The following is a 25,104-nucleotide window of genomic DNA, read 5'->3' as shown; positions in this document are numbered from 1 at the left end:
TTATCCTTCCCGTTACCGTGTGGGAGTCGTTTCCAAGTTGGGGCTGATTCAGTGGCCCTCTGGCCCGGCGTGTGTATTCAGCGAGTTCTGTTGGGAACATGCCCATGAGCAGAACCGCTGGGACACGGGGAGGCAGATGCTCAGCTTTAGGAGAAAAGGTCCCGACAGTTTGCCAAGGAGACTGTGCCAGGCACAGGCCACCGGCAGAGCCAGGAGTGCCCGGGCTCCACGCCCCGACGCGCTTGGTGCTGTCTGTCTTTGCTACAGTGCCTGTGGGTGCGCACGTCTGCCCCTCCCTCTCGGTGCCTCCCTTTCCTCACCTGGCAAATGGGGGGTTTGGGGCATTGGTCTGTGGTCAGGCCTGGTGGGAAGGGGGCCGCTGCTGCGGGCTTGCACCTGGTGCCACATTTCCTGTCCAGTCAGCAGGCGGGTGAGGGACATTGCGCCCTGGCTGCCCAGCCCCATCCTGAGTCTGCCTGTCGCCTGCAAAGCCACCGCCTTTTTTGTGAACTGTGCTTTGTGTGCAGTGGGCACAACTGGCCCCTGCCACAGGGAGGCAGGTCGCGGTGGGCTGACCCTTCTCCCATCCAGAGCCTCGCCCCGGTCCCAAGACACTCCTCCTGCTGCCCAGGGCCCTGTCTGAGGCAGGGGGCCTGCACCAGGTGGATGGAAAGACCCTGCCCGAGCTTTGGAGCTGGCTGGCCTGGCTGTAGGGCTGTGTGGCCCTGTGTAAGTCGCTTGCAAAGCTGAGCCGCAGTTTTCCCACCTGTGGAATGGGGGTAAAGATCGTGCCAGGTCTGCAGGGTGACCTCGATTGTAGCAAGGGGCCTAGCAGCCGGTGAGGCGCACAGTAGGTGCTGGGAGATCGGGACCTGTCTGGGCCCTTGGGTGAGGAAGACCCTACAAGGTTTCCGAGGCAAACTGCCTTCCCTGTCCTGTGGGCGCCCCCAGGACCCACCAGTGCCTCCAGGGGGACTCAGGAGGGGCCTTCACCACCCGGCACCTCAGTTTCCACATCTGTAAAATGGGGGTGCTGCTAACACTGCCTCCCAGAGTGGCTGTGAGGTTTTAACAAGTCGATGGCAGTGGGGTGTTAGCTGAAGCGGGTGCTCTCCAAGTCTGCGGTCATTCCTTCCCGTGCCTGGGGCCAGGGCCTTCCGGGAGAGGAAGGGGTGGGGCCTGTGCACAGGTGGGCCTGGCATTTGGCTGCGGCAGAGCGCAGATGTCCCGTCCTCCCAGAGCCTCACCCACGGCCCCCTTGGGGCCCACAGCCAATGTGGGCAAAGGCATGCTGTGGTGGGAAGGGCAGGCAGGGGGGGACGCTGAGGAGGACCCAGCCGGGCTCCAGAGATGGCTTTTTAAAAAAAATATATTTTATTGACTTTTTACAGAGGAAGGCAGAGGAATAGAGTTAGAAACATTGATGAGAGAGAAACAGAGATCAGCTGCCTCCTGCACACCTCCTACTGGGGATGTGCCTGCAACCAAGGTACGTGCCCTTGACCGGAATTGAACCTGGGACCCTTCAGTCCGCAGGCTGACGCTCGCTCTATCCACTGAGCCAAACCGGTTAGGGTCAGAGATGGCTTTTTGGAAGAAAGGGCACCCCAGTTAAGGCCGTGGTGAAAGGGGTGACGAGGGAGGAAGATGTCCGGTGGGAACTGTAAGTAATTCAGAGGGCAGCAGCCCAGAGCAGCGTGCAGAGAGGCCCAGAGGCCTGGGCAGGCCGTGCTCGGGCTGAACCGCACGGAGAGGGCGCTCCTCACCGAGGGCAGCGGCTCTCACAGCGTTCCTACCTCAGGGCACGCTGGTGAGGTCTAGAGCTGCATTCGATGTCACAACTTGAGGGGGTGCTACTGGTATCTAGTGGGCAGAGGGGCTGCTGAACATCCATGATGCACAGCGCAGCCCCCCACAGAGAACTGTCAGGGCCCCGAGTGTCAGCAGTGCGGGGGAGAGGCCTGCCCCAGGCCTGGGCAGCCAGGGAAGGTTAAGCAGGAAGCGCAGGGCAGGCAGCACGTTAGGAAGGCCATCCAGTCTGCCCCTCCCTTGGTGCCAGGATGGGGCCTACTGGGCCCGGCAGCAGGGAGGGGAGGGCTGGGCAGCAGGGAGGGGTGGGCAACAGGGAGGGGAGGGCCGGGCAGCAGGGAGGGGAGGGGCGGGCCGGGCAGCAGGGAGGGGAGGGCCGGCAGCCCCGGAGGAGGCTGGAGCAGTGTGCTCCCCCCTGGCCTGACCTGGGCCGGACAGGTGAAACAGCCAGGGGCCCCCATCCTGACCCTGCCTGGGGCAGCCCCCGCCTAAGTGGCCTAAGATAAAGTTGGTGTGGAGAATGGAAATGTCATTTTGGCCAACGGGGGACTCTTTCTCTGGGATTGGATTTAGACTACATTATACAAGCAATTTCATGGGCACTTAGCACCGCTCAGAGAGGCCCGCAGAAAAGGGACCAGCTCTTCATTTCCAGCCATAAATCAGCAGTTGCTATAATAAGCACAAAAATGTCACTTTTATGCAATTTTACAGATGAACAAAACTGGTGAAATTAACTGTGGTAACCTACTATAGTCAGCAAAAGCAGCTGCCGGGGAAAACATTCTATCTGTATGTATTTTTCTGCCTCTTAAACTCTCTTTCCAAGCAAGTTTCTGCCATTGTGGTGTGAAAACTCATTTGTCCTCACCATTATACTTCCATTTGGAGTTTATCTTGAGTATCCAATGAGCCACCAACTGTGAAAATGATTAAATCTACAAAATCTATCTAATGGATGGAATAAATTAGGTGTTTAAAACCTTAAGCGGAAGGGGCGGGGGAAGCAATGCCTGTTACAGTTCCCACCCATTGAAGGAAGGGCCCCATCTGGCCCCTGCAGGTCAGCAGGCTCCTCGAGGGGGCTGGTCGCTCCGGCTTTTCCTGGAGCCAATGGTGAGGGCACAGCGGAGGCTGCCCTTGGGGGCGTGCGTGGCACATGCTGGGCTCCGAGGCTACAGCTCTCCTCGGCCTCTCTCGTCTGGAGCACCTGACAGCCCTGAGAGGTGGGCGTGTCCCCCTTCCACAGGCGAGGAAGCAGACAAGTTGTGGCATCGGGAAGGCAGTCTCCAAGATCTTCCTGTCCTTTGTGGTCCCTTCCCACTGCAAATGCAGCCGACCTGTACAACCTGCAAGGGAAGGAGTGTGGGGTCCGGCGGGGGCGGGGGGGGGGGGGCGGGCGGGGCATAGAAGGCACTCGGCCTCCTGGCTCACTCCCTCTTGGATCACTCGCTCTGGGGGAGGCAGCTCCATGGAAGGACGCTGGAGCAGCCGTGGGGAGGCCCGCCTGGGGAGGCCCTGAGGCCTCCTGCACAAGCCTGGGGGCCTTCTTGGGAGTGGGCCCTCCAGCCCCGGTCACGCTTTCGGATGACAGCAGCTCCGGCCGACCTCTGATGCAGCCTTGGGAGAGAGGAGGAGACCGGCCCGCTGAGCCCCTCCGGCTTTCCTGGTGCACGGAGCCGTGGGGCCACTACACGGTCGCCGAAGCGTTAAGCATGAGGTTTTGAAGCACTTTGCCGCACAGCAGTAGGTAACGAACACAGGCCCTCGTTTTACCGAGGAGGGAAGGGAGGCTCGGGGAGTCCCAGGACCACACAGATGGCAAGGGGGCAGAGCTGGGATTTGGACCTGGTCAGTTTCCCAAGTCCTCTCCTCCCATGTCTCCCACCTCTCCCTCCGCACCCAGGGCAGGCCCCCACGGGAGCAGAAGACTCAGGATGCTCTCCCTCTCCTTCCACAGAAAGAGGAGGAAGATCGTCTGTGGTTGTTGTTAATCCTCACCTGAGGGTGTTTTCCCATTGACTGTCAGAGTGGAAGGGAGGGGGAGAGACAGAAACATCGATGTGAGAGAGATACATGGATTGGTTGCCTCCCGCATGTGCCCTGACCAGGAGGAGCCTGTGACCGAGGTACATGCCCTTGACCGGAATTGAACTCATGACCCGTCAGTCTGCAGACGGAAGTCCTATCCACTGAGCCGAAGAGGAAGACGATCTTACTCGGCCTTGAGGCTCAGAGAGACAGGTGACCCCTCAGAGGCCATGCGGGCAGGCAGCTGTCTGGCTTCTGCTTTGCTCCTAGAGATGCCGGCTGGCAGCCTGTGCCCGTCCTGCCTGGACGCGTGCGTGGCTGGGCCTGCGCAGTGCTCCTCGGTGTCCTGGGAGTGAGACTTCAGGTGGACCACAGGTCACCGAGTCGCCTGGCCTGGCTGCGGCTGCCCCTGCTGCCCACCGTGTTCCCGAGGCACCCGGCGTCTCACCCAGCCTTTCCCACCAGGGTCTCGCGGCCACGGCTGCGGGTCCCTGGCCCCTGGGGCCAGCCTGGGTCCCTGGAGGTGGGCCCAGCCACCTGTGTTCGCTGTCACTGCGCAGCCTTGTTTTGGCAAATGCAACGACACAGAAAAAGGCCTCACGTGAAGGAAGCAGCAGAGCCAGCTGTCTGCGGCGGCTCCCAAGCAGTGGTGAGAAGGGGCGGCGCTCGTGGGGTGACTGCGGGGCGGGGGAGGGGCCCATGGCGAGGGGAGCTTCGTCACCACAGGCACTGAATCTGCCTGCGTGGGCTCCCTGAGCTGCTCGCTCGCTGCCGTGTCCCCACCAACATGTCGTAGGTGCTCGGGGATGCCGTGTTGAATGGACAGCGAGGCTGTGGCACCCGGCGAGTTAGTCCTGGGAGGGGCTCGCGTCGCGGACGCGGCCATGGAGAGCTGCCTTCCACAGCCTCCTCCTCCCACACCTTCCAGGGTTCCCTGGGCCCCTCCTGGGGCAGCGCTGTCCTGGGCCAGGCAGTCCTCTAACCCGCTCCTCAGCCCCCGGGGCCTCTCTGCAGCCTTCCAAGGAGCTGGTCTGAGTGAGCTCAGAGCTGCTCAGGGTGCATTCACGCCCAGCCACCTGGCTCAGCCCTCCCTCTGCACCCTCCCTGTGCCTCCTCTCCTGCCCACAGCCTCCCTCCCTGGGCCTCCTCTCCTGCCCACAGCCTCCCTCCCCGGGCCTCCTCTCCTGCCCACAGCCTCCCTCCCCGGGCCTCCTCTCCTGCCCACAGCCTCCCTCCCCGGGCCTCCTCTCCTGCCCACAGCCTCCCTCCCCGGGCCTCCTCTCCTGCCCACAGCCTCCCTCCCTGGGCCTCCTCTCCTGCCCACAGCCTCCCTCTGCTTGCCCTTCTGCAGTCTCTGTGGCATCCTTGGGAGGTGGGCCCTGGGTTTCAGGAGGAGGTTGGACATTCAAGGAACAGGTATCAAGCAGGGGTTGCGAATGCAAGTTCCCATGTTTTTGCTGCCCCCTGGAGGACAGATTGGGCAGGGAATGAGCCAGAGGGCGCATGCAGGAGAGGGACTGCGGTGGGCAGGGAGGGGTGCCCTGCCTGCCCAGAGACGCTGACTTGTGAGATGATGTGCAGATGGGAGCAGGATGGATGCGTGCAGAATCCCGTGGATGCCCTGTTCCGAGGCCTCCAAGAGGCCACAGGGCAGCCGCCAGAAACCCAGGCGCCCACCCTGTGCACTGGGCACCCCTGCCCCGCTCTGCCCGCCACAGCCCCCACCTAAGCCTCGTTGGGACGCTGACTTGTGAGATGATGTGCAGATGGGAGCAGGATGGATGCGTGCAGAATCCCGTGGATGCCCTGTTCCGAGGCCTCCAAGAGGCCACAGGGCAGCCGCCAGAAACCCAGGCGCCCACCCTGTGCACTGGGCACCCCTGCCCCGCTCTGCCCGCCACAGCCCCCACCTAAGCCTCGTTGGGAAATTTAAAAGGCTGGCAGGGGTGCGGGCCAGTCATCACTCGGTTAAGTTAATGTCATGGGCCTTTCACAGGGGTGTTAAGGAGGCGGGGTCATTAACGAGTAAGTGAAGCCAATAAAAAGCAGCCCTTTGAGATTTGATGTTGCCGCAGGGAGACATGAGCCCAGGCCTGGCTCCCTGCCTCTGGGAGGCTGAGCGGGGGAGGCGGGTGGAGGGGGCGCTCTGCTGTGGAGCCCAGAGGGGAGCAGCTGGGATGCGGGCTGGAGCCGGGCTACGGCCAGCATTACCACGTGCTGTGGGTGACCTGGCAGCGGCATAACGGGACCCTGCCTCCCATCTGTAAGGGAAGGGGTGGAGACTCTGCACTGTGAGGCCCGTGGTACTTGCTCAGCAGGGGCAGGTGGAGGTGGTGGGTGGGGCAGGGGCCCGACGTCAGCCCAGAATTCCTGGTCCCCCACACAGGGTTCTCTGTGGGAACCCAGGCATCAGCCATGGATGTACCTCATCCCTCAGTTACTGTGCTGCTGAACGCCGGTCCCTCCTGACGCCCCGAATGCACCCTGAGGCTGTTCCACATCTGGGCTGTGAATGGTGTGACGGTAGCCCTGCCACAGGAATGGTGGGAGAAGTGAAGTGCCGGCCACAAAGCAGGTGTCCAGCAGATGCCATTTGTCCTGCTGCCGCAGCTTTACCTCCCGCCCCTTTAAGGCTCAGGAAGTCACAGTGGGGGTGACCTGTGTTGAGGGGGGAGGGGGGCCCAGGGCACAGGGCCTGGCCCGCCCACAGGGAGGGGCTGCTTTGGCTGCCTTGGAGGTGGCAGCCTCCTGCACGCTCAGTTATGGGACACTAATTAGCTTCGGCAGTGGTCGGCAAACTGCGGCTCGCGAGCCACATGCGGCTCTGTTGACTAATGAGTTTGCCGACCACTGAGCTATGGCGTCCGGAGAATCCCTAATGAGGCCGCCCAGGAGGGGTGGGGCCGGGTGCTCTCTGGCCTCCTGGGAGGACAAGGGGCAGGGAGGCTGCCCCACTTGATCTGCCCCAGCCCACTGGCCCAGGGGGCAGCCCGAGGGTCTTTGATATCAGAGTCAGGTGTGGACCCAGGTACCCCAGTTAAGCAGCTGGGGGCCTCGGGGAAGTGACCCAGCTCCCTGGCCTCCGTTTCCCCTAAGGGGCAGAGTGGTGAGAAATGAGAGGATGCCTGTCGGAAGGCTGGGTGCATGGGGAAGGCTGCTGTCTGGGCCGACGAGGCAGTGCCGGGCCGTGGCTGTCACTGGGCACAGCAGAGGAGCCTCTCATTCTCTGTGTGTGCACACGTGCGTGGAAGCTCTCTCTCACACACACTCAGGCACTCAGGGCTTCCTGTATGTAAACACCAGCAGCTGCTCCCGGGCACACACGGGTACCCACACCCCCAGGCTGGAGCTCTGGGGTGGCCACTGTGTCCCTGGAGGCCCATTTCCCTCCCCTCACCCGTGCCTCAGTTTCTCTCACCTGCTCCCTGCCTGGGAGCTGACTCTGCGAGCCCACTCCTCCTTCTCTCCCTGTACCCAGGCCCCGGTGTCTGTCCATGCTCACCAGCTGCAGAGCTGCCCGCCCGTCTTCCTGGCGGCTCTTTGCCTTTGACCCTGCTGCCTCATCTCTCCCTCCTTTATACCTACTCCTGTTTTCATCCACGCCATGCTGGTCCGGCTCACCTGCCCGCCCTCCCACTGAGAGTCCCCCCGCTCTCCTCCAGCCCCACCCCACCAGCTCCCTGCCCCTCCCACTCGCATCTTTCCGCAGCCACAGCTCCGTTCTGGGTGCTGGTCCATTATAAAGCCGGGCGCTCCGTTCTGAGTGCTGGTCCATTATAAAGCCGGGCGCTCCGTTCTGGGTGCTGGTCCATTATAAAGCCGGGCGCTCCGTTCTGGGTGCTGGTCCATTATAAAGCCGGGCGCTCCGTCCTGGGTGCTGGTCCGTTATAAAGCCGGGCGCTCCGTCCTGGGTGCTGGTCCGTTATAAAGCCGGGCGCTCCGTCCTGGGTGCTGGTCCGTTATAAAGCCGGGCGCTCCGTTCTGGGTGCTGGTCCATTATAAAGCCGGGCGCTCCGTTCTGGGTGCTGGTCCATTATAAAGCCGGGCGCTCCGTTCTGGGTGCTGGTCCATTATAAAGCCGGGCGCTCCGTTCTGGGTGCTGGTCCATTATAAAGCCGGGCGCTCCGTTCTGGGTGCTGGTCCATTATAAAGCCGGGCGCTCCGTCCTGGGTGCTGGTCCATTATAAAGCCGGGCGCTCCGTCCTGGGTGCTGGTCCATTATAAAGCCGGGCGCTCCGTCCTGGGTGCTGGTCCATTATAAAGCCGGGCGCTCCGTTCTGGGTGCTGGTCCATTATAAAGCCGGGCGCTCCGTTCTGGGTGCTGGTCCATTATAAAGCCGGGCGCTCCGTTCTGGGTGCTGGTCCATTATAAAGCCGGGCGCTCCGTTCTGGGTGCTGGTCCATTATAAAGCCGGGCGCTCCGTTCTGGGTGCTGGTCCATTATAAGCCGGGCGCTCCGTTCTGGGTGCTGGTCCATTATAAACCGGGCGCTCCGTCCTGGGTGCTGGTCCGTTATAAAGCCGGGCGCTCCGTTCTGGGTGCTGGTCCATTATAAAGCCGGGCGCTCCGTTCTGGGTGCTGGTCCATTATAAAGCCGGGCGCTCCGTCCTGGGTGCTGGTCCGTTATAAAGCCGGGCGCTCCGTCCTGGGTGCTGGTCCGTTATAAAGCCGGGCGCTCCGTTCTGGGTGCTGGTCCATTATAAAGCCGGGCGCTCCGTTCTGGGTGCTGGTCCATTATAAAGCCGGGCGCTCCGTTCTGGGTGCTGGTCCATTATAAAGCCGGGCGCTCCGTTCTGAGTGCTGGTCCATTATAAACCGGGCGCTCCGTCCTGGGTGCTGGTCCGTTATAAAGCCGGGCGCTCCGTTCTGGGTGCTGGTCCGTTATAAAGCCGGGCGCTCCGTTCTGGGTGCTGGTCCATTATAAAGCCGGGCGCTCCGTCCTGGGTGCTGGTCCGTTATAAAGCCGGGCGCTCCGTCCTGGGTGCTGGTCCGTTATAAAGCCGGGCGCTCCGTTCTGGGTGCTGGTCCGTTATAAAGCCGGGCGCTCCGTTCTGGGTGCTGGTCCATTATAAAGCCGGGCGCTCCGTTCTGGGTGCTGGTCCATTATAAAGCCGGGCGCTCCGTTCTGGGTGCTGGTCCGTTATAAAGAACTGTGACGCCCTCTCAAACGCTGGCTCATCCTCACTTTTTCACGTACATTTTGCTGAGCCCAGTGTTTAAAGTGGTCCAACCTGTCTTTCCTGTGTGTGTTCCCCGCTCAGTTAGCCGAGCCTTCCCGCCTGAGGAGGATATTCACCGTCGCTTCTGCAAAGCGTGCGAGGGCTCGGCTCTCCCTGCACGAGTCCCGCATCGGCAGTTTTGCTCTCTGTGGTTTTAGTTGCCTGCAGTCAACTGTGGCCCCAAAATATTAAAAACCATTGTTAAATGTCCAAAAGGACATTTCTTCAAAAAGTTATACAAAGGTGCTAAGTATTATCCTTCACCATTAGAAGTGAAAACCACAGGGAGAGTCACCGCTCACCCCCCAGCGGCTGGAATGGAGGAGACAGGTGCGTTTTGGTGAAGATGTGGAGAAACTGGAACCCTGTAATTGCTGGTGGAATGTCACATGGGCAGCTGCCTTGGAAACCAGTTTGGCAGTTCCCCCCAAAGCAGCATAGACCGCCCCTGTGACCCGGCAATCCCACTCCTAGGAGCGGCCAAGAGAAATGAAAGCATACGCCTACCAGTCACGTGTGCCTGGATGTTCACAGCAGCATTAGTCATAACTGCCCCAAAAGTGGAAACAACCTAAATACCCACCAGCTGATACATGGATAATCAAACATCGCAGAGCCAGACAACGGGGGACTAGCTGGCAATCACAGAAGTGAAGTGCCGATACGTGCATGAACATACATATGTGCATTCAACACGGATGAGCCTTGAAAACATGACGCGAAGGGGAAAAAGCCACTTTGAATGGTGAATGGTATGGCACGTGTTACCATACACAACGCCGTTTCCAAAAAAACTATACTAGCATCTTTGGGTAAGATTTATGTTTCAAGTCTTTGTCACAGGAGTAGAGCAGGAGCGTGTACTCTGGCCTGCTGCCTGCTTTTGTATATAAAGTTTTATTGGAACACAGCCACGCCCCTTCCTGTCCCTGGGGCTGGGACAGCTCTGAGCTGCAGCGCCTCTCCCACCTCCCCGGTGGCGTGGTTACAGTGAGACCCAGGATCTTTACAGGAAACATTGGCCAACTTCTGCTGTCGAGGAAGACAGTTTAGCTCGTACGTTGATCTTATCTTTGTGATCTTGCTGAATTCTTATTCTCCTGGGGTTTCTATGCAGCTAGTTTTACTTCTTGCTAATCCTTGTGACTTGGTATTTATGTTCCCTGTCTTACTGAGCCGGCCAGGACTCTGCAGTGTGGATGGAGGCAGTGACTGGGTCTCTGTCATCCTCGGAGGTCATCACCCTCGGGCGGCCTGAGGTTGGACGCTGTAGCAGATGAAGGGAGTCGCCTGCCTACTTTGCTAAGAGCTCATTTGTATTTGTTAATGGGGAGGGGGCTGACGCCATCGGCCCTGCCCTGCGTTTCCGACCTCTGTCCTCTCCCCCGTCCTCTCCGAGCGTCCCCTCCGCAGCGGCCTGGGCCTGCCCTCCACCCCCAGGCTGCATAATTGCATCTGCTGCCTGACCAGAGGTTTGTTTTTAATGTTATTGGGATTTTAAATTGCTTTGTTTCTTCCGTATTTTATTAGTGCGAGTGGAAGCAGCTGCACCTGCAGGAATGCTCCCGGGGCAGCGGCTGCAGCCTGTCAGGGTCAAGGACAGGGTCAGGGTCGCTGTGGAGGGCAGGCGAGGCCTGGCAGTGGGGAGAAGAGTGCCCCCTGAGCTGGGGTTAGCAAGCCTTTCGAAGCTGCTCGGGGAGAGGGGTCAGGAAGCTCTTGTCCCCTTGTGGGTATGGGTGTGGGGAGGGGGTCTCCCACCACCTGGGGGTGGGGGGTGGGGGCAAAGTGTTTGAGTTGGCTACCAGGCCCCGCGATGGCTAGTGACTCACTTGCCTGAGACCATGCCCACGACCCATGCAGGGCACAGCCAGAATTTGACCCCCAGACCATTGTGATCTCAAAGCCTGTGCTCTGCGGGCTCATGGGGGGGAGGAGGGCAGAGCGGGCACCCCACAGAGGCGCAGCCTGCGGTGCAGAGAGGCGGCATGGCTCACACGAGGTGTGGCAGAGTGTCCTGGGTCGTGGCCCCAGCTCCCCCTGCTTGGATGGCAGGTCCCCCACGTGCCTCTCTGAAGCTCTCTGCACAGCCCGTACTTTTAGCAGCACAGGACAGGACTCAAAGCGTGTGAATCAACACCATGATGAGAAGGTCAAGTGTTTATTAGTGGGTCCTGAGCAGCTGTCCGGGGTGAGCAGGTGCCGTGTGGAACCCAGGGACGCCGGCAGCTGGGAGTAAAGACCTGAGGCAGGGGGGCGGGGGGACGTCTCCCTCCCCTGACACTTCTCCTTTCTTCCTTCCCAGGTCACTTTCTCCCACCACCTGGGACAGGCCACGACTGCTAGCCGGCCACCCACACTCCTGGCCACAGAGCCGCTCCTCTGCCTGCCTGACCTCAGATCCTGGCGGTGAGCTGCAGCCGTTTCCGGTTTGCCAGCCATGCTCAGGGCTCGGTGGCGGCCATTCCTGTGCAGCCCTGAGTACTCAGGCTGCTCTGACCCCATTTCACAGGAAGAGGAGGGAGGCGGGCCTCAGGCTGGGCCATGTCCGTCCGCCCTTTCTTGGGCTTCTGACATGGTCATCACAGATGGTCAGAGCTGGACAGCCTCTTGGGTCCATCTGGTCTGACCCCTGACTGTACAGCAGGAGGAGCCAGGCCCTAACACGCTGACCCACCTGGCCCAGTCCTGAAACCTGGGCCCGACTGCCCCGGAGGAGAGGGCAGGAACCTCCGCTGCCAGCTGTGCAGGCCTGACTGGCGCAGGGGCCCAGTTCAATGGCTGATCTCCCTTCCTGCCCCCGCTTTCCTGTGCGCTTCAATTACAGGCTGAGTCAGCGCCTTGGCCAACAAGTGCAAAGATGGCAGGGGAAGCAGGGCGCCCTCGCTGGCCTCCCTCGTTCTGGCCTCGGACCAGGAAGGCTGCCAGGTCATCAAGCCCGTCCCTGCCTCCAGCAGAGGGCAAGGCAGGAACCCTGGCAGCGGGACAGTAGCAATCAAAGGTCAAAGTGCACAGATCCTGTGAGCTAGCAAGTCCATTCTGGGACAATTTTTTGCACAGACACACACACAAAGGTGTTCATTACAACACTGTTCAGCACAGCGAGGGACAGAAACAACCCAGGTGTCCACCGACAGGAGGGCGGCTGCAGCTGTTCCCGCTCTGCCTGTGCAGCGGGTAGGAGGATGAGGGCGCCTCCTGTAGGTGGGGAGCAATCGGGAAGATACGCGAGTATTGGTAAGGAAACCGGCCAGGAGCTGAGAGCACAGGGTGAGGATGTTTATGTAACAAGTACTTATTGCCCCTCCCCATGCATATTTTTCAGGAGGGTATTTTTTCTTTAAATCCTCACTCAAGGATATGTTTCTATTGACTTTTAGAGAAAGGGACAGACATCAATGTGAGACAGAAACATACACGCCCTGACTAGGAACCGAACCCACAGCTTTGATGCAGGGGCTGACGCTCCAACCAACGTCGCCTCCGGCCAGGGCTTCAGGAGGGCGTCTGAGAAGCTGCTAACACTGGTGAGCTCTGGGAGGAGAGTCATGTTTACTGTAAATGCTTTGCTCAGAATTGGGTGCCATGGACAACCACATGGGCCGTGAAGTACTTAACTTCATAGACGACAGTGAGCTGCTCCCCCTGGAGGCCACAGAAGGAGTGAAGGGGACGTGCGTGCGTGCGTGGAAAACACATTTCCTTGAAGCTTAAGGCCCTCCCAGGTGACCTGTCATTGTTCTGTTTGATGAGGCAGACAGCCAGTTCTCTAAACCCCTATTCCTGAAAGCACCCCGCCAGAGGGCACCCCCTTCTCTTCCTGGGGCTACCCTGACAGCAACGTGGAATGAAAACACCAATTCCAACATTGACAAAACCGGGAGATAGCTAACCCCCGAACAAACAAACAAAAGCAGAGGGACAGGGTGCCCAGGGAGATCAAGTGGGGGGAGGGAGGAAGCGAGGGAAGGTGCCGTGGCCGGAGATTTCAGAGCCAGCAACCCGCACTTCCCAAACGTGAGGGACACGCCCTGGCTCTAGAATCTCCACCCCGTCTTTGCAGCAGTGAAACTAGGGGTGCGTCAGCTGGCAGAGCTGCCCCACTGGGTTCTGAAGGGCAAAGGAGAGCGCTAAGAGACCACACAGTCACGGCACAGGTGGGACCTGCTTGTCTCTGAGGCAGCTGGGGGGACGCTGGGCTGGGGGAACCCACCTCCTCCAGACACAGCTCATCGAAGAAGCCCCGCACAGGACCCAGTGAGAACACACAAGAAAAGCGAGGAAGTGAAGTGATGGCTGGCAAAACACTGCATCAGAAGAGAAAGAATACGGCTGAATATTTCATTGTGAAGGGGAAAATGCAGTAACAGCCGTTTCTGTGAAGCAAAACCACAGAGCAGATCTACAAGCGCGGAAGGAAAGTCTCATTGTGAAAGCAAACGGGACAAGGCGACGAGTGCGAGGAAGGCAGGCAGCAAATGAACTGAGTTAGAAAGGCGTCGTGGGAGGAGGGTGCAGAGGGAAGATGGGCAGAAAGACAGCCTATCTGCTGAACTGGGGTCCCTGAAGAAGGAAAGGGAGGCAGTGCAAGCCTTGGATCTGTCTGTCGAAAGGGCGCGGCCTGTGCTCCGGGAAATCAGACGTGCATGGTCCATCCCGGGACACAGGCCGGGGAAGGAATGGCATGAGAGAGGCAGAGATCACAATGAAATTTAAGGAGGAAAGTCAGGCCTCAGCTTCTCCATGGCAACATCCAGAACAAGGTACAGAAATCCTCAAGGGAACAGAGTGACCCGGTGACTTTCACTCACTGGAGTAGAAAGGCGACAGGCGGCCGTCCCGAAGGCTGGGGACTCCAGGAGTGCTGTGCGCAAGAGGCCTGAGGCCACAGACCAGAGGGCCAGGTTCCGGGTGATGGGAGACTAAGGCAGAAGAACTGGTGGTGAGCACGGACCCTGCTCCCCCGGGAGGCAGACGGAACAGCTGTGGTGCTGCAGCCAGATGCCAACATTACAAGCCCAGGAACGAGTAATGGCATCCCTCATGACAGAGGGACAGGAGTGTAAGCACACAGGTGCCTCTTCGTTAACAGCTGGGGTCAGAGGCCATCATTAAAGCTGACGTCAGCTAATAGAGGGTGAAATGTGGAAGGAAAAAGAAAACACAGTTGACCCTTGAACAACACAGGAGTTAGGGGTGCCGACCCCCATACACAGTCAAAAATCCACAAAACTTTTGACACCCTCAAAACCTAACTATCAATAGCCTGCTGTTGACCAGAAGCCTTACCGATAATATAAACAGTTGATTAATATGTATTTTGTATGTTATATGCATTACATACTGTATTCTTACAATAAAGCAAGCTAGAGAAAAGAAAATGTTACTAAGAAAATCACAAGGATGAGAAAATACACTTACGGTACTGTACGTATTTATTTTAAAAAACCCACATGTAAGTGGACCAATGTTCTTCCAACCTGTGCTGTTCGAGCATCGACTGCACACTAATTTCAACATTTTATTCATCTTAGGGGAAGTAATAGATACTGTTCCAAAGAAATAGAAAGTCAGGGTATCCTTTAAAGTTACACCAACCCTCCTCATGACTGGTGGGTGCACAGAATAAAGCAGGGAACACAGATCACTTAGGGAAAGACTTTTGAAAGCAATTATAGCAAAGCACAAAATGAACTACGATGAGATATCTGTCATATCAATAAATGTAAATGGGCTAAGCTCTCAAAAAAATTCAAAGGCATTCAGATGGAATCACAAAGCTTAATCCAACTCTACAGCATATGAGTCACACCTAAGCAACGTAATTCAGAAAGGCTGAAATAAAAAGACTGGCCAAGGTTTCAAGAAAAATGTGAATTAGAAGAGCAGAGGTTACTATCTGAACAGATGAAGTTGAACCTGCCCCCAAGGGATTAAATATAGTAAAGAAAGATGCAAGTCACTGTGAAGATTTAAGGTATTAATATCCATGTGTTAAATAACACTGCATCGCCATTCATCAGGCCGAAGCTGTAGGTGCCACAAGAAGAAATAGACTGGAACACATTAGCAGTGGGCATCTAATTCATTTCTCTCTCCGTGACAGGTAACTAAGGGTATAGAAGACCTAACTAACATAAGTAATGGGGTTGATATAATTGGTACACACCAGACTCTGAATCCTGAAAACAGAGCCACATCTTCTTTTCCCCATAAATAGTCAAAACTCACAAAAAATGACCATAGAGTATATTGCAAAGAAAACTTTGATCATCCTATATAATAATCCTATATAATAAAAGGGTAATATGCAAATTGACCCTAATGGTGGAACAACCAGGAACGACCGGTCGTTATGACGCGCACTGACCACCAGGGGGCAGATGCAGGAGCTGCCCCCTGGTGGTCAGTGCGCTCCCACAGGGGGAGCTCTGCTCAGCCACAAGCCGGGTTGACGGCTGTGAGTGCAGTGGGATGGTGGGAGCCTCTTCTGCCTCCTTAGCAGCGCTAAGGATGTCCGACTGTGGCTTAGGCTGCTCCCTGGAGAGCAGGTCTAAGCGGAGCGGGCCTAGGCTGGCAGGTGGGCATTCCCTGAGGGCTCCCAGGTTGCCAGAGGGATGTCTGACTGCCAGCTTAGGCCCGATCCCCTGGGGAGCAGGTCTAAGCGGAGCGGGCCTAAGCCGGCAGGTGGACATTCCCTGAGGGCTCCCAGGTTGCCAGAGGGATGTCTGACTGCCAGCTTAGGCCCGATCCCCTGGGGAGCAGGTCTAAGCGGAGCGGGCCTAAGCCGGCAGGTGGACATTCCCTGAGGGCCCCCAGGTTGCCAGAGGGATGTCTGACTGCCTGCTTAGGCCCGATCCCCTGGGGAGCAGGCCTAAGCCAGCAGGTGGACATCCCCCAAGGAGTCCCGGACTGTGAGAGGGCGCAGGCTGGGCTGAGGGACCCCCCCACCCCGAGTGCATGAATTTTCATGCACCGGGCTCTAGTAATGCAATAAAACTAGAAAGAACAAAACACAAAAGCACCTACTATCTGGGTGGAAAAATGGAACTCAACTGAGCCTTAGGTCAAAGAAGAAATCAAACCCAAATTATAAAATATCTAGAGAAAAGACTACACATTAGAACCTATAGAAGATAGCTAAAGCAGTGTTCAGAGCATTCAAAGCCTTAATTTTTCCTTGTTTATCAGTATAAAGATTTAAGCTTCTAAATAAGTTAAACAAGGAAAGTAGGAAGATTTTAATAAAGATAAAGGCATAAATTAATGAATTGGAAACCAGAAAGGGGTGACTACTAATAAATCCTAAATATGGCTCTTTGGGACAAGGAGGCAAATAACCTCATTAGCTAACTAACCTAATCAGAAAAAAGAAAAGAAAAAAGGGCACAAAAGACACAATTTAAGAAATAAGGGTGAGTTAATCATTTTAAAGGAATTGTAAATTATTTTGTTCAGCTTCATGCAAATAAATTTGAAGACCTGGATAAAATGAATACTTTTCTAGAGGATATAATTTATCAAACTCATTCAGTAAGCAGAACAATTAAAACATAAATTATTACAGAAGAACCAGAGAACGTTATCAAAGAGCTATCCACCCACCCAAAATAAATGCACTAGCCAAGACCGTTTAATGGGAGAGCAGCCAATCTTTTAAGAACAGAGCACCCCTTTCTAGTTGAACTTACAGAGCCTTCATGCTCCATAACACTGACAGCAAAGCCCAATCAAAACTGTTCCAACGAAGCCACTCTCACTCATGACACGGAGGCAGAACTCCTAAGCAAGAGGGCTCACCCAAGCCCGGGCACACTGAAAAGAAGTGTGCACCATCAGCAACTGGGATTCAACTAGGAATGCAAGGATGGCTCAGTATGAAGAAATCTGTATCATTACACATATTAACCAATCACAGGAAATACCCAGGTGATCATCTTCACAGATTTGGTAAACTGCAACTTCCATTCTTGATTTTTAAAATTCTTAATAAAACAAGAATGGATGGACACGTATTTAACATGATATCTGCCCCAATCCAGCATTGTACTAATGGAGAAATCTTAGAAGCTTCTCATTTTTTAATGAGAAATGGGACAAAGCAAGAACGTGTTATGACCATTTCTATTTTCCATTGTTCCAGAGATAGCAGCCAACCCTACTATACAAGACAAAGAAATTAAGGTATAAAACTTCCAAAGTAGGAAGTAAAATTATCATTTGCAAATGATACAATAGTATAACTGGAAAACCTGAGACTAAATTAAAAACCATTACAAACAAAAGGTTTCAGTAAGGTGGCAGGAGTCAACAGCCTTTATATAAATAACCTCTACTTATGAAAAAAAAAGACTTGTCCAAAAAGGTTACCTATCCAGAAATAAACTAAAAAAATGTGTAGGATCTAAACGAAGCAAATATTAAAACGTGCCCGAGGGACGCACAAGGAAGTCAGAACACACAGAAAGGTACAGACCACGCTCTTGGAGGGAGAGACGTCACCATGTCTTCCTACACTGATTTACAAATTTAATGCAGTCCCAGTAAAGACACATCAGGATTTTTGTTCTCACCTAGATAAACTGATTCCATAGTTCAGACAGAAAAATAGAGAGAACAGCCCAGGAAATCCCGCGTGGGAGGATGGTGAATAACGAGGAATAGCTCGCATCAGCAAGTGCTCAAGTGTGTTACACTCCAGCGACAACATGGCTGAACCTCGCAACGTTTTGCTAAATGAAGGAAGCCAGTCACAAAAGCCAGTCATACCTACTGTATGACTCCCTCCTTATGAAAGCCCGGAAGAGGGATCTACAGAGAAGGAAGGGCGGGGGTCAGGGAGTGACTGCTCATGGTTAAGACGGATTTCTTCTTGAAGTGACGAAATGCTCTAAAATGGACTGTGGTGATGGTTGCAAAATTCTGTAACATACTAAAAACCATTACTGTGTGCACCGCAAAGGGGTGGATTGTGTGCTTTGTGAATTACATCCCAATAGAGAGATGTTAAAACATTTAAAATGTATGATAACACTACAATAATTAAAATAGTATTGCACCGATGCGGATTACCTTTGGGTCCACATCTCGAACTTTCCACCAGAGAAATTACAAAACAATCAGACAGCATATATTTAAAAAACTAAACCATAAAAAAACTAGAAGAAACCCTGGGGGAGCTGCTTTAAAAACAGAAACTCTCCCATGTCAGCATGAGGAAGGACATTTAAAGTGTGATACAAAATCCGAAGGCTATGGGAAAAGGAAATAACGACAAATTTCACCCAGAAAGACAATTCCTCCATGGTGGAATCAAAGGCAAACGACCAATCGGGGAAAGCCCCTGCCATTCACAGGCCACACAGAGGTCTACAGCAACAACAACCGACGACCTAATGGGAAAACGGGCCAGAGACACAGAGATAAGACAGATAGCAAAGCTACAAATGCACACGCCTCTGACCCAGCATTCCCACTTCTAGAAATGTATCCTGTAGTGTACACCGGCGTGGCGCACGTGCCATTCTTTATTGCTGCACTGTTTACAACGGCCACAGGCTGGGCCTAGTTCTACTTAAGCGACGGGTCAGGTATTTATGGACCATCCTTGCAATGGCAAAGGAATGAGGAAGCTCTTGAAATGCTGACATATAGGCGGTGTCACTGAGTGGAAAAGCGAGGGGCAGGTCAGTGTGTGAAGTATGCGTGTGCACACACATTGGCTGGGACGTGCACCGCACAGCTCTGGGAGGGACACACGAGAAGCTGACAACACTGGCTGCCTCTGGCAGGAGGTGGCGGGGCAGTGTGGGGAAAGGGCGGTTTTGGTCTGTGTACCCCTTCATCCCTTTTGAATATTGGACCCCAAGAATGTACGCTCTAAAGATAAACACATATTAAACAAGAAGAAAGCAGCAGTGGAAGCAGTGATAAATGGAACTGATCCTGCGCTGTTGGAGAGAGGTGACAGGGAGGGGTAGGGACTGTGGTGAACCGGAGATGTGTCCCCTTTAAGAGGCAACAGTTCAGTTCTAGCCAATAGCTCTAGTCCAGGAACACAGGCCTCTGTCACCGGATCCTCTGTTGTTGTTTTTCCCCAAGAGACACCAGAAGTCCATATTTTTATTCAAATCTCCCCGTTTTTAAATGTTTCCAAATACTTCACAATTAAAACAAAACACCCAACCCTAGGGCGGCCAAAATAACCAGGTCTCTGTCCAGGGAGTCACGGAGGACAGGTACCCAGTCCAGCCCCTGACCTGACGCGTGGAAAAGCAAGGCTGAGGGCAAGGGCATGCCCCAGGTCACAGCGAGTCAGGCGGGCCGGGACCCCTTCAGGACCACTTGCTCCACATTACCCCGCTTTCTGTGGAGCAGGAATGTGACGGTGGCGACACAGACATGGCAGTGTCACAGGAGGGGCTGGGGTTGGGGCCACGGCGCTGGTCGTGGTCAGAGAAGGCTGCTGGGAAGTGGCCACACCCCGCGGGAGTTGGCCAGACAAAAGAAGTGGGTGCCACTGCCAGGGAGGGACTCCAGAGAGGCAGCACAGCCCGGGCAAAGGCCTAGCGGGACACGGAGAGTTCAAGACAGGGTCAGGGAGGGTGGACATGCTGGGGTGTGGGTGGCATTCTCTGCCCAGCAACTGCCCTGCAAAGGCCTGAGATGGGAAAGCTGCCATGTCCAGACACAGAAAGAAAGTCCTGTGGACTCAGAGTGGGCAGAGAAGGGGAGAGGTGGAGGGGCAGGGGGGCGTGGAGGGGGGCGTGGAGGGGGGCGTGCAGGGCGAGGGTGCCCACTCACACTTGCGCAGCTCCAGGCTCTTGCTCGGGCAGGCCAGGTGCTGGCCCGGGGGGTTCTGGGTCCTCTGCAGACAGGCCAGCATGGCTGCACTGGGGCCCTCGGTGCGGCAGGCTCTGTGGCAGGGGCCCTGTGAGGAGGGAGGGGGGGTGCTCGTCACACACTGCAACGTGCCCGTGCCCGCAGCCTCCCACCTCCCTCAGCTGGGAGTCACTGCCCGCTCCGGCCCTGCCCCACAGAACACCAGACCCACTCCTCCTCCTCAGACAGGCTGGAGTGAGGCCCAGCAGGGGGCTCCTTGGGGCTCACAGGAAGGGAAGGGGCCGTCTCCTGAGGGATGGATCTCCAGACGAGGGGCTGGAGCTGCCCAGCCCTGCTCAGAGGGCGGCCCCCCCTCCAGGACCTGCCCCAGCCCAGCTCAGAGGGCGGCCCCTCCTCCAGGACCTGCCCCAGCCCAGCTCAGAGGGCGGCCCCCCTCCAGGACCTGCCCCAGCCCTGCTCAGAGGGCGGGCCCCCCCTCCAGGACCTGCCCCAGCCCTGCTCAGAGGGCGGCCCCTCCTCCAGGACCTGCCCCAGCCCTGCCCAGAGGGCGGCCCCCTCCTCCTCCTCCTCCTCCTCCTCCTCGGGTCCTCACGCTCGCTCCCCTCCTCCCCTCCGCAGGCTGTCCTTCCAGCTCCCTTCCAACCACCTGTGAGCAGACTGTGCAACGCCCCCCCCCCCCCCCTACAGCCTGGAGCTCACCAGGGGCAAAGACCCCATCTGCCATCTTTGGGACCTGCAGGGAGGGGTGCCCAGGAGCTGCCAGTGAGTACACGGGTGCTCTGGTTGACCGAAGGTGGCCTGCCCTGGTCTGGGGCGCTCTCACAGCTCCCGAGGGGAGATGTCTAGGACGGCGTCCCTGGGAGGATGAGGGAGGCTCCGGCCCTGACAACGCTGAGCCTGGCCTTAGTCTCAGACCCTACCCTGAGCCCAGGTGCCCTGAGCAGCTCCTACCCCACACGGAGAGGGCAGGGCCCCAGGGCAGCCTGCAGGCCGGGCCGAGGTCTCCACAGGAGGCAGCTCACCCAGTTGGATGCCCAGTGTTCACATGGAAACATGCATCTTTTCTCCACAAAATCCACTTTTCTGAGAACCCAGAGTCCCTGCGGAGCGAGACGACACAGGCAGGGAGGCCACGGGGAAGGGTGGGGTTCCCTGCCAGGTCCCTCCCTTCCTCTCTTCCCAGTGGGAGCTGAACCCTGGGCCCCGGATGTCCAACCAGCCCTGGCACCCTGTTCCCACCAGCTTCAAACCCTTCCACCCCCCAACCCCCCCCCCCCCCCACCCCACACGACCCGAGTCCCAGGCAGCCAAGCTGGGCCAGCTCAATCCTCATGCTGGCTTTTAGAAAGAAAAGAAAGAGTGTGTGGGGGGGTGGTATTTAAGGGGAAGAAAAGGAAGTTACTTAATACTAAACAGGTGTCTGGAGCCCACATTCTGCTGCTTTCTCCTAATAATGAAGTATTCATGAGGAAAAGCCTCTTTCACTGCTTTCTTAAGATACTAATTTCACAACAAGCTCCTTGTTACCGCGCAATTATCCTATCCCGCACTTCCCGAGACGCGCAGCCGTCTGTCCGGCCTCCCGGTAAATGAAAGACAATCACGTAACCACCTTTCATTATGCTCTATTTTACTCTCAGCAAAGGTGCCCTGAAAGAAATGATTTACACTGAAAGGGACTTTTATTCAGTTTCAAAACCAATTTTCTCCTATTACTGTCTAAAAAGAGAGACAGAGAGAGAGAGAGAGAGAGAGAAAGAGAGAGAGAGAGAGAGAGAGAGAGAGAGAGAGAGAGAGAGAGAGAAGGGGCTGGATGGGGGAGGGCAGGTGGCTCTCATCCTCTCCCAGCCTCGCCAGCTTTAACGCAGTGACGCAATAAAAGCTGCAGCACCCACTTCCCGGCTTTGGTCTCTGGTAATTGTAAAATATGCCATAACAATCAGGCAGGAACCATACCGTTTAAAAGGGAAGAAGTGGGCTTATCGCAGAGATGAAAGCCCTTCACTGCGGGAACGAGACGCTCCTTGGGGACTTGGGGGGTGAGTGGGAGGTGGGAGGCCTCGATGGGCCCTTCAGGACACACCTGGCAGTGGGCACACCCCGCTCAGACACCGGGACATCCGGACACGTCTCCGCACGCACCTCCCCATCTCACTGCGTACGTTCTTGCAGACGGGCACACGGCTGTCCCGCCCTCAGCCACACCAGTGACATGCCCTCCCGCGCCCTCTGACACCCTCTCACGCACACACATGCGGTCCACAGACACACAGCCGCGTGCACACCTGGTGGGTAAGAGGCCTGTGGCTACCCCGCACACAGCCCGCCTCTCCACACTCCAGCCCAGTGCAGGGTCCACGTCTTGCCACCCTGATGCAGGGGCTGGGGGCAGACAGGAGACCTGGAGAAGGCCAGCTGGCTGCAGGGCCCACGGAGAGGGAAACCCAAGCCGGAAAGCAGCAGCAGCCTGCCCAGGGCCACCCACAAGCAGTGGCTGGGCGAGCTGCCCTCTCACCCCTGGGCTCCTCTGCTGCCCGCAGCCCAGGAGGCCTGGCCAGAGAAGAGGGAGGCCAGCGACCTTGTGCCCAAGAAAGCTGGCTGGAGCCTCCCCGGCCGATGCCCACTGTGTGACCCCAGGGAACTGCTGCCCTCTTATACAAGAAGCCCAGCCCCTTCCCAGACCCCACCTCACAGTCCCCAGGGCCATGCATCCCAGCATGCTTTGCAGCTGAAACCCAGGCTGGGGACTACAGTCGTTCGCAGGGGAGGGCAGCGAGGGTTTGGTGGCTCTTACGGCGGATGCCCAGGCAGTTCTGGGAGCCGGAAGGTCATCTGCCCCCACGTGGGGCCACAGAGGATTCCCCTGGAGGCCTCAGCTCAGCTTTTCCAGAGCAGCTGCCTGGATTCACCCCTAACTTCTGGAGTCCCAGCAGGCAGTGCACTGCAGCCCGACACTCGGTCTTCACTTGGAGAGGCAGGAGTTCTCTGCACCCCAGTTCCCTACCTCCGTGCGCATCCTCCTGTGCCTGTGGCTGGGCAGGGGCCAGCCATGCTCGAGTGGCCCGCCACGTGTTTCCATCCCACCCATCAGCTACATACAAGACGGAGATCCCTCCACAGCCTCACCCCTCTCTCTGGCCTCAGAATAGAGCGCGACCCTCACGGCCTGGCCCTCATGCCCCCACGGCTGCCTCTCATCCCTCCTAAACCTCCCTCTCGCCTGGCTGCCTCAACCTCCACCCATGGCCTGTGCTGGTCCCTCTGCCTCAGCACTGCCACCCGATCACTTTAACTCCCTTTCTGCCTCCCTTTCTCTGGGTGTCCTCCCTCACAGCCCCGATCACACCGGGCTGTAACGGCCATTTTCATGTCTGTCTCTCTCCACCGGATCCTGAGTTTCTCAGGGGCAAGGACCAAGTCTTACTTGTTTCTTTCTTCCCGGGGCTTGGCAAAGAGTAACCATTTAATAAACAGGCGTTGACGGAATGGCTGAACCAATGAATCGGTTATTGTCGGAGGAAGCCCTGAGGCCCAGGGAAGCCAAGTGCTCTGCACAAGGTCGCACAGCAAGCAGGGCACAGAACGGGGCGGACGCCTAAAACACTCAGATCCTCCCCATCCCACCCTGCCCCGCTCTGCTTGGCATCATCCACCTGCAGAAAGCCAGCCGCAGAGTCCCCACCCAAACGCATTACTCCCCCAGCCAGAGAGAGACCCTCCTGGGAGTGCTGCTCACTCTGAAACCCTATCTGCAAATCGGGCTGTTTATAAGCACAAGGTCTTTTGTGACTTTAATAATAAAAACGGGGGAGGGAGGGGAAAATGTCGAAAGCCTCAATGATTAGAATGCTTTGGCACCATCCCTGACGTGGGGGCTGATAAGACTCCTTATCTCGGAGGCTCCCCTGGGAAAAGGTCCCCTCCACCAGATAACGCCCCCAGTTGTCGATATGCCCTTTCATAGCTGAGGATTTAGATAAAGGAAATGTGACAGGGGAGAGGGGAGAAGGGGAGGAATTTTTCAGGTCCAAGGAGGAAGTGAGTCTGTGCTGCTCTCCTCCGCAGAACAATGCATGGGAGAAGGGCATCGAAAGGCTGTCTTTATTTTTATTAAAAGAATGGGGAATTGGGGCCTTTGGCCCTGTCTGTCTTTTGTCATCTCCCTTGCCTGTCTGGCTGCAGGGGACTTTAGGGACCCCTCCCCCTGCCGCTCCGCCAGTGGGAGGGGGCAACTCGAAATAGCAATACTCACATGAGGACTAAGAACAGCAGTGAGCAGGTCCTGAGCGCCCCGGGGCCGCAGCCCGGTGCCTCCTGCCATACCTCACGCCCCCCTGGCAGCCCTGCGGGCTCTGTTTCCAGCCCCCCTGTACAGATGAGGGGGTGGTCACAAAGAGGGGACGTGATCTGCACGAGGTCCCACAGCGGTTAGGTGGCAGAGATGAGGTGTCAGTCTTCCCAAAGCCCTCCCTGTGCAGCCCCACATCCTAGTCGTCTGGGCAGGAAGGAGCAGAAGCAAAGGCCTGCTGCTCCCCAATGCCCACATCTGCTCTAGGAGGGGCTAGAATCACAGAGAGGAAGGAGGTGAGGGAGGAAGAGGCCACTTACCCCATAAACATTCACAGAGAACAGCTTGTGGGGCTTGCACTGGGCAGAGCAATACTGAGACCAAGAAGAGTCGGCCGCACCTCATTCCCTCCTTCAGGCGGCAAACACTCCCTGAGCGGCTTGTGGGGGCCAGCCCTGTGCCATGCACACAAAAGGGGTTCTAGATGCAATCCCCTTGAGGGATGTCGAATCTTGAGTGGGGATGAGACAGAAGCTAGGAGAAGGAAAAGCTACGGTGTCCTGCCAAATGGGAACATCCAACCAGAACGGGCTTCCCACTCCCACATCCAGCCCACTCAAATGGACTTGCTGGCCTCTCCCGCGCCCTCCAGTATTTCCCTGAAGCGGCAGGTGGGCACTTGCCCGGGTGCATCCCACAGATCAGCAGTCTGCCCCTGGCCAGGCTGGGCTGGCCCTGGAGCGGGCAGCATGTGAGTCTATGGGCTCCACAGCAGGTGAGGCTGACCCAGAAAGTCAAGGACTGTTCTCCTTCCAGCTCCCCTGCCCGCTCCCACCCCCCCCCCCCCCGGTGCTGTCCACTATGGACTCAGTGGCTCCACTCAAGGCCTAAGACTGGCTGTGGCTTGGAGGGGAAGGT

The 25,104-nt window shown here is 56.8% G+C and overlaps 1 protein-coding gene across 2 annotated transcripts in view; it reads right to left on the bottom strand.

Moving 5' to 3' along the window:
- Positions 1-25,104, bottom strand: part of FAM222A (family with sequence similarity 222 member A) — a 51,243-nt gene that overhangs the window by 2,712 nt on the left and 23,427 nt on the right. The window contains exon 2 of one of the 2 annotated variants that reach the window (XM_080649993.1): positions 19,860-19,986. The exons of the other annotated variant lie outside the window; for it this stretch is intronic. Coding sequence (XP_080506119.1) covers positions 19,860-19,941 — 82 coding nt within the window. The 5' untranslated portion in view covers positions 19,942-19,986. The remainder of the gene's footprint in view (positions 1-19,859; positions 19,987-25,104) is intronic. 2 annotated transcript variants of the gene reach the window in all.

The sequence above is a fragment of the Plecotus auritus genome, assembly GCF_963455305.1.
Source record: "Plecotus auritus genome assembly, chromosome: 13".
Classification (NCBI taxonomy): Eukaryota; Metazoa; Chordata; class Mammalia; order Chiroptera; family Vespertilionidae; genus Plecotus; species Plecotus auritus.
This window is presented reverse-complemented; position numbering and strand designations above follow the sequence as displayed.